Below are 9177 nucleotides of genomic sequence, written 5' to 3'. Positions count from 1 at the left end.
ACATAGAAGCTTGCTTGGGACGTAGTGGTGATTAATTGGATTTTTATGTAAATCATCTCTATGTAACATGATAGGAACACAAGCCATAGCATGATCACTGAAATATGATCATAGGTGCTGTTTTGATAATCTTTTGTAAGGAAGACATATTTGCCTTCAAAAAGTGCATGATCAGTTTGCATATCTCTTGATTGATTTGTATGTCTTGCTTGTACTCACACATCAGGGACTCATCTTATTTGCATATGTTGATTTAAAAGGATATCATCCTGCTTGGTATCAAATTGTGTTATTCTTTCAGACCGCTCCTTGCGGTGTAATATCTTAGTTACATCACAATTCAATTAGATCCAATTAAATGTTACTAATTCCAGCTTTTCAATTGTTGAGATGTGTTTAAAATAGTGTAGCATCCATAAGAAAGTAAATAGTGCTGCATCCATTTTGTGGTCTCTATCAAACAAACATGACAAACCACTAAAATCTGAATGTCCTGAGATTGCCTATGAGACCCATTATATAAGGTCAGTGACCTTCTGCCAGCTGAAAACACCTGGGCGCATTCCACAATTTAATTAATGTGATCTTTTCACTACAGTAAGAGTAAATATTTGAAGTGCTGAATATCTTGATGTCCTTTCCACATTATTATACAGATGTGTACATCTGGAGATGTGCTTGGAAACTTCTTTCTTTTACCAGTCTAAAAATTATAATCTCTGAAACAGTGTGTGCGTGTTTGTGTGTTTATGTGTGTGTGTGAGAGAGAGCGTTTGTGTGTGAGAAAATGGACCTAAATGTTAAGCTCTTAGGTCCCATGCATGTGTTAAAAAGAGGTGCACATAATTTATAGGCCAATGGAATGTCTATGGTTATAGGGCTTTAAGAACATTTTGTTGTTTGTAGTTTGCCCTCACTGGCTTCAGTTGCAATTACATGTCATTGGCCTTTTAGGCCTACGGTTATGTTATGTTGCCTGGATCATTGACAATTTAATCTTACTTATTTCTTTTGAATTGTTATTACAAATAGAAGCAGAAGTTTTAATTGCAGTAATAAAAAAACATGCAATTATGGACGAAAACATTTTCACAGGTTTTGATAGGCATAAGTCACTTTATTTGCAGAGCACATGAAAAGGGATTAAGCCTATTATGTGCATTACAGGTGAAGCAAACAATGAGATAATACAGCATATACGAATAAGGAACACAAATAGGAATTTCATAGACACATAAAAGGAATAGGCTAGCCAAAAAGCCACACAGTTGGCTGGTGAAAAAAGGCAAATGAATAAGCATAAAAAGTATGGAGATACATAGTCAAGATAATTAAGTCAACTCTAAATATGCATGCATATATAAGTAAGAATAAAATGCCTAGTGAAATTATAATTTGGATTTGGATGTAGGCTAAACATTTTTTCTTTTCTTCTAGGGACCATAGAGGTCAGCATTCGAAATCGTTTTTTGTTTCTCTGAGGACAAGAGGAAATGACGTTGCTGATGCAAATGATTTTTGACGATTTCAAACATGGCGGAGTACCTGGCGTCCATTTTCGGAACAGAGAAAGATAAGTGAGTAACATTTGTTATTTCATTTCGAAAACAGCATAATCATGTGGACCACTTAATGCTATTTTATATGTGTAAATACGATTGACTGTTTGAGTATCAAGTTTAAAGAAACTGCGGAAGCAAACGCTGACGTTAGCGCACTAGCGATTTGAAGGCTAACTAGCTGGCTAGCTGATTTAGCTAGCTCACATGCTTGTTTCCATATCTCGTTCAGTAGTCACAAGTACCAAGATGTATTTCCATCAAACTTACTTAAATATATGAGTGGAAATTGTTTGACTTTAGTGGATATTAGCTTAATTTCGTGCAGTTTGCGGCCATACTTCTAGCGAGGTGACTAACAATTAATAATGGCTAGTTAGCACAGCTCTTCACAGTTCATTCATTGAGTTTCACCCTGATATAAGATTAAAGATATCTCGGATTCATTAATCCGAAAGACTGTTTCACATAGTTAGATGTCTTACAAGTGTAACAGTCCAAACTGGCCTGTAATTAGTAGGCTAATGGTTGATTTGTTTTTTAGATTTTATGTAAAACCATGCGTAGCTGCAGAACCACAAAACTGTGGCTTTGTTAGTGCAGAGTTAGCCGACGTTGTTGTTACTTGATATAACGTTATGGTTTGTTATGCTGCAGACGAGGAAAGTTTCAATTCACGATGGTGTTTAACGTTAAACATGATGTTCTTTTCACAGAGTTAATTGCTCATTTTATTTCAAAATCGGAGCATGCCGCCATGGGGATCGATGCTCCAGGCTTCACAACAAGCCAACCTTCAGCCAGGTTGGTAACAGAACAATTTGGGTGTTTCTCCATTCACTTTCAGGATATTTCCAAGAGCAAATGCATATAATACGCCCTAGGTTCCATCATTCGTTTCTGATGTGCAATTCTTGCGAAACCTCTGCATCTCGATTGTTATAGACGTGCATGAACTACCATGCATAGAATAGTCACTGATCAATCTGTAAAAGTCTCCAGACTGTAGCATATGTAAAATGCATTTTCAGTAATTTTTGTTCTTAAGTTGAGGGGCGGGGGGGGGGGGGGGGGGGGTTGATGAAATGAGACTTGAAATGAAACTACAAATTTGACTTGCTTCGATGTCTCAATACATCATACTTACATACATACTTATCATAAAATCATGCAACATACTCTACATTGTCTGTGGACATCGTTATTTGCTGGATAAACAAATACTGTGCGTGCAACAGAGGAAAAGTGCTTTGGTGTTGCTTTAACCGGCCTGGTTATTTGAAATAGTAATAGCTAAAAATGGTGTACGTGCATCCCAACTGAAAATTTGGTTCCACTGTTTAAATTGTTCTGCTTGTGTTCATTACTGGGTCTCAACCCTTTATGTGTTGCGCAAAAAGGGCAATGACAGAGTCAGCTATATGTGGACACACTTTCTGTCTAAACACCCACAATTTATGATTCTTTGTTTTTCAGACTATTGCCCTCCTGAATATTTACCGAAACCCTCAAAACTCTGCCCAATCTGCTGATGGTCTACGTAGTAAGTATTCATTCTTTTGTATGTTGGATGTCAACTATCTAAATTCTGATAAGGTATGTGTTAGTTGGATTTATCTCTGAAGCAGCCCTTGTCTGTATAAACTTAAAGAAAAATCAAAACTTGTAAATCCACTTTGGCATTGGCATCCACTTTCCCATTGGGTGGGACTGGGAAATGACCGCAGGCCGGACTCGAACCTGGGTCCCCGTGGGCACTCGGACCCATATGTGGTATGAGCGCTGTAGCCTGCTACGCCACAGCGCTCCTCATTCTTACCCTTCTTAAATGATCACCGGGAAAGAGTTTGTTTTGCCATACTGCGAACCAAAATGTTTTCTTTTTTGGTAACAATAATGTGTCGCTGTTACAGTGTACCTACCTAATTAGGTACAGTGGTACAACCTGTGTAACAACATGTACTATCAGGTACTAGCATTGTACTTGCATTATGTATTTGTGAGTACCTACATATAGTTGTTACATTGTAATACTGAGTGCTTTTACAAAACTTTGCCGATGTTTCATCAGAGGCAAAGGGCTGACCTGAGACCTGCTGGATGGGGAAAATCTGGTCAAGATAGATTTGATATACAAACCATTCTTAGCTCCAGTCAAGGCCTCATTGTCCTTAGAGTACATTTAACAGCTGCATTGCTACACCTTTGTTACTCTTTGATACAGTGGAATAAACCTGTTAAGTGTACCAGTTAATTACTTGCACAGACGTATGACATGTATGTGTCTTTGATGTCTTGGGACATGTCTGCCATTACCATACAGTACGTAGCACATGTATCAACTGTGTTGGTACATATTTATTACTCTTTGATACAGTGGTATAAACCCATTGAAATGAAGTGTACCAGTTATGTACATTAAATTTATCATGACCAGATTTACCCCGACCAGTAGATCTCAGGTCAGCCCTTTTCAGTTGTGGACCCTGGCTGGGCCACTCTTAAAATGTTGATATTGTGATAAATAAACAATATTAACATACTCTAGTCCTGGCACGCTATTGGCCGGTGACATGACGATAACGAATGCAAAGCGATGCAAAGTGCTGTAGAAACAAAGCGCCAGACTAATGTTCAATTTTTAAAAGATTGTGTTTATAGTATGGTGAAAACCAGACTACGTTTCTTGTGGCCCCTTGATTTTATTTATATTTTGTTGATGAGTTTTGGCCCATGTATCAATTTTACATTATTCTGGCTGTGGGTTAAATGTGTGGTAGTTGCCATGTAAGCAAATGTCTTTCTGAAGAAAAATAATGAGGCAACAATATGGCTGTTTTGCGCAAGTGCTTAAGAATCTCTAGCCCTGTCCAACACGCAAATAAGTATAGTCTATAAGAGGGAGCGAAAGCAGCGTATAGCTTCGGAGACACGTCTTAGTAGAATCAAGAGCCAGAAAAGATGGTGTTGCAGCCATGAAGCTAGTTGTGATCAAAGCAATACGCAAAGGAAAGTTCAGTGACACGTCACACGTTAACACGTCACTGAACTTTTCTTGGTGTGAACTAGACAAGAACATTCTGTTGCGGAATGGAATATTGTGTTAGAATGTTCAAAACCCACCCTTTTAAAGGTTAACATCAGTTTCGAAAACAGCGGCAGAAAGTTCAAAATGATGTGCAGGTACAAGCCTGTGCAACATTGTTTGGTCTGCAGCAGACAATACATGGTTACAATCAAACACTAGGTCTGAAAATGCCCTTAGAAAGTTGTCTTGATTTTTTGTTTTGGTTTGGTGTTTATTGGTGCCCGGAATGTTTAAATGGATTCTATGGTTCCCAGAAAGGCCTCCTGTGGTTAACATGCAACCGTTGGGCTGTTAGGAAAATTCTCTGTATTCACGGAAGACGGTTTCCATTAAGCATTTAACATTCTTTAAAGTTACATGTCGCGTTGCATGCTTGACTACAACCTAATGAAATGTAAAGGCCTATAGGCTTATTGTCTGGTTTCCAATTCAAGGTACATAGTAACGGTCACTCAGTCAGAAAGCCAAATAGTGGTTGTTTAGTGCATGAATTTGCCACTGAGGATGTTACATCACATGCACATTATAATTGTTTGCTCTCTAAAATGTTTTTTGGTCATTGTGTGGCAGAAAAAAGTGCAGAATGTTTATGCTTATTTAAAACTTTGATTTGTTTATGCTCCTTAAGTGGATCTTGAATTGCTGATTATGAAAAGTGGACCAGCTATCCACAGACAAGCACAGGTATTTTGGTATAGTGAGAAAATGGTTAATGAATATGTGCTGCTGTCAGTTCTATCTGGATGTGTAGTCTATAGGCAGCAGTGATAGGCCATGATTTTCCTAATCAATATGTAGTTTGTGGTTCCGCCATGTCAATCTCTATGCTGTTTTGCCCTTTGTGTTGCATGTTCAGGCACGGTCAGCGATGTGGAGATGCAGGAACATTACGACGACTTCTTTGAGGTGAGTGCCCCGTTACGCAGCACTGTTTGTGTGAGTGTCTGTTGCTCCCCGAGCAAATTTGCTCTCTTCATTTGTTCCCCCGGGTAGTCCTACAGTCTACAATACAAATGGAACATTGTCGCATGCATGTGTTCTGAGTCAGAGTTCACTCCGAAACGCTCCACGGATAGGAACCGACGGGACCGATGTGCTGTCTTTTGTCACGTACATCGGCGCCGGAATGTTTATTAAGCAAACAATTAACATGCTCGCTTTCTGAATCGGCAGCAACCAAGTGCGACACTGCTGTGCTGAGTTGTGTTGAAAACGGTGGAACCTAATGATGCCTAATGTAGTCGAATATTGAAAACCTTTTGCACCGCACTCATGTCCGCATCAGTGTGAGAAGTGCTTTACATCTGCCCTTCATACACTTGCTAACCAGAGTCCACATATCACCCTACTATGGGAAATGTGATTATTGTTTAGTTGCTATTGTCCCTTTTTTATTTTCATTGTTTATTTCTGTTAGGCTGTTGATTGAATTGACATTGTTGTTTATTTCGACTATTCTCTCTAATGTAGTCTGAGCAACTTTTTTAAATTCATTGTTAAATTAACTATGGCGTTGTTTGTATGTCGTGTTGGACAAAAGCATCTGCCAAATCCCATAACCATAACCATACTCCTTCTCTACCCCTTCATCTGTTTGTACCCCACAGGAGGTCTTCACGGAGATGGAGGAGAAGTACGGAGAGGTGGAAGAGATGAACGTGTGTGATAACCTGGGAGATCACCTCGTGGGAAATGTGTATGTCAAGGTGAGTCAAAGGGAGTGGTTGTGTGAAGCAACTTGTTTTTGTATGTCCAAGGGCAGTTACTTTTTTACTCATGGGCCCTCTCTGAATGTTAAACACTCTGTAGAGCGCCATGAGACGTGTAATGTTTTGGTGCTCTATAAGTGAAATAATAAAAAAATCCTAGCAACAAAAAAAGCAGGCCACTCCTACTGACATTGGAATCTGGTTTGCGTTTGCTCCTAATGAAGATAAATGTAGAGATTTTTTGTTTTTGTGTTGGTAAGCTTATAACGTGTGTGTGTTTTCTCCCCTATAGTTCCGTCGTGAAGAGGATGCAGAGAAAGCAGTCATTGACCTGAATAACCGCTGGTTTAATGGGCAGCCCATCCATGCTGAGCTGTCCCCTGTCACCGACTTCAGAGAAGCCTGCTGTCGTCAGTATGAGATGGGGTCAGTGGAGTGTTTTATTTTTTATTTATTTTTTATTTTTTAACAATGACTTGGCTCTTCTCACATCTAACTGTTTCAACTTTCACTAACGGGAATCTTGACTTAATCAATCCAGGGAGTGAACTGGAGGAAGAGTTGTTTTTCTATTTTCTTTTTTTTTTAACACGTACTGTATACTTTACTTCTTGACTTGCATATGACTGACTGCAGTACCTCTCTCCTCCTGCAGGGAGTGCACTCGAGGCGGCTTCTGTAACTTCATGCACCTGAAGCCCATCTCACGGGAGCTAAGGAGAGAGCTCTATGGCCGGCGCAAGAAAAGGTGTGTATGTGTGTTTGTTTGTACATATGTATGACCGAGAGAGAAAGACAGAAAATAACATGAGTTTAGTGCTTAGTGTTCGTGTTATTTTTGAGCAGCGGAGCACCTTATGACCCCTTTTACGTCATACTCCATAACGATGTTTAGGTTTGCATGTCAAAAGGTGTGAGATGAGGAGGAAAGCACACAAGCATTTAAGGAAGTCACAAGACGGAGCTTATACCCCCTCAAGTTGTGTATGTGAAGAATGCTTGTCCTGGAGGATTGGGTATCACGGAGTGACCTCATTTTGAGTTGCCTGCTTAAATATTTACCTCTCCTAGATCATTGGTTAGAGCTTTGCTTGTGCCATAGTCATTGCTGAAAAGTAATCTTGTCAGGTAATCGGCCTTGATTACGAAGCTGGATGAGGTTTCCATTATCCCCAGTTGTGTTTTATTTGCATTGTTTTCATTTTGAGAAATGAAACGAAATGAGGGTAGCAGAGGAAACGGTCTGTGACTACGGAACGGTTAGAAAATTTGCTAGAGGATAGCTCAGGTTACTGAAATCCCTGACGGCAGTAAGAGGGTTTAAGTTTCTGGACATCCTGACCCTGAAGAAAAAGGCTCGCTTGGCCTGCATTACATCTTCTTGGCTAGTTACTTTGAACGCTTAGGGTGCTGACCCAGGAGTTTTTTTTTTTTTTTTTACTTTTCAACTGTGGGTTGTTTGGACCATTTATCCGCATTCACTAATCCGACCATTTTGTTTAGCAGACATCGCTCACGCTCACGATCCAGGGAACGCCGCTCCCGCTCCCGGGACCGCGGCAGAGATGGTGGTGGTGGCGGCGGCGGCGGTGGCGGTGGTGGTGGTCGTGGTGGCGGTGGCGGACGAGATGGAGGCGGCGGCGGCGGAGGTGGCGGTGGAGGCAGAGACCGAGAGAGGCGGAGGTCACGGGACCGGGAACGTTCTGGAAGATTCTGAGCTGAGCTGTGGCTTAAACCCCCTCCACCCCACACCCCCCTCCTTTCTTGGGTGTAGAAGTAGTCTCATTATGACCAAAATGTGATGGAGTTGTTGGATTTGTCTCTCTTTCTTTTCTTTTCTTTTTTTTTTAAAGCTTTCTCCCCTTTTTAGTAAAGACATGTCTTCTCAATAAAAAAAGCTTTTTTTGGTGATAATTGTACAGTTCTTATTTTTTCCATCAGATATGTTTTGGCATTGCAAACTTCTGAATCTGCTCTTTTGATGGTAAATGTGACCTGATTACCAGCTACTGTGCAAAATGTTTGAATACACCAGGAGGATTTTTTAAATGTAATATAAATGTGCGAAATAGGCTGCAAGAGGTCCGATGAATTGCATCAGTCTGGGGGGGGGGCTGTCCTTACTGTAAGATTATTTGTGTGACTAATACCCAACTCCTGCCAATGTTTTGTTGACGCATCATACCAGGGAATAAAAGGACAACGTGTCACATGCTTAATAGTTAAACCACACATTCGTTTTCATATTCTTTTTGGTCTTGTCTGCATTTATTTCCTTATTTCCTTTGTCTTTATAAACACTGCTCTTGTGGCTTTGTTATGATGAAATAACTCTTCATAACAACTGTTCTTAACGGTTTTGGAAGGCTTGTAGGAAACTGGCAGTTAATACAGAGTGCCAGCAGATGACTAAAGTTGTTCCCGGACGTTTGATAGAACAGGCATCACGTGTAACTACCAGAACATGTAGCAGGCACCTACGATAGTCAAGGGTAGATATTTTAAAAACCTGCGATTTATCAATACCCCCTCCCCTTTCATCACAGCCCAGTCTATGGGCTACCCTCAGTGAAAACAAAACCACGTGGTTGTATTGTGTACTGAAGATGTCGGACAACTAGCCTACTTTGATAAGTGAGCTTGACGACAGCTGGAATGAGTGAGTGGTCCTACTAACTTCCAGCTGGATCATAGAAAAACGACCAAATATTTGTCATTTTTCAATTGACATCAGTCCATGCGTTTGTTTTCAATAAACTAGCCTATCGCGATTGCCTCAATGATCACTGAACACTGAAGTTACGAACACTCAAATCATGAA

The 9177-nt window shown here is 40.3% G+C and overlaps 1 protein-coding gene across 5 annotated transcripts; it reads left to right on the top strand.

The window, feature by feature from the left end:
- The first annotated feature begins 1477 nt into the window (after positions 1 to 1477).
- LOC134078618 (splicing factor U2AF 35 kDa subunit-like protein) lies at positions 1478 to 8270 on the top strand. Of its 5 annotated transcripts, none has more exons than XM_062534678.1 (8): positions 1478 to 1577; positions 2276 to 2363; positions 3036 to 3102; positions 5504 to 5553; positions 6255 to 6353; positions 6649 to 6782; positions 7012 to 7104; positions 7863 to 8270. In XM_062534678.1, exons 1-8 carry the CDS (start codon positions 1534 to 1536, stop codon positions 8071 to 8073), a joined length of 786 nt encoding a protein of 261 aa, XP_062390662.1. In that variant the 5' UTR covers positions 1478 to 1533; the 3' UTR covers positions 8074 to 8270. The 5 variants fall into 5 exon arrangements, with proteins under 5 accessions (XP_062390662.1, XP_062390661.1, XP_062390658.1 ...); XM_062534677.1 differs by having other exon boundaries at positions 7860 to 8270; XM_062534674.1 differs by having other exon boundaries at positions 5495 to 5553.
- Positions 8271 to 9177: the final 907 nt, after the last annotated feature.

The sequence above is a fragment of the Sardina pilchardus genome, chromosome 4, assembly GCF_963854185.1.
Source record: "Sardina pilchardus chromosome 4, fSarPil1.1, whole genome shotgun sequence".
NCBI lineage: Eukaryota > Metazoa > Chordata > Actinopteri > Clupeiformes > Clupeidae > Sardina > Sardina pilchardus.
The sequence above is the reverse complement of the archived record's forward strand: the minus strand, read 5'-3'. Positions and strand labels throughout refer to the sequence as shown.

What these genes read in the sequence shown, in the direction of transcription:
- LOC134078618 (XM_062534673.1), top strand. Translation starts at nt 1,534, where the DNA reads ATGGCGGAGTACCTGGCGTCCATTTTCGGAACAGAGAAAGATAA. An exon ending in ATCTGCTGATGGTCTACGTA is followed by an intron (nt 3,103 to 5,494) that starts GTAAGTATTCAT and finishes CCCTTTGTGTTG; the next exon opens with CATGTTCAGGCACGGTCAGC. An exon ending in TGTCGTCAGTATGAGATGGG is followed by an intron (nt 6,783 to 7,011) that starts GTCAGTGGAGTG and finishes CTCCTCCTGCAG; the next exon opens with GGAGTGCACTCGAGGCGGCT.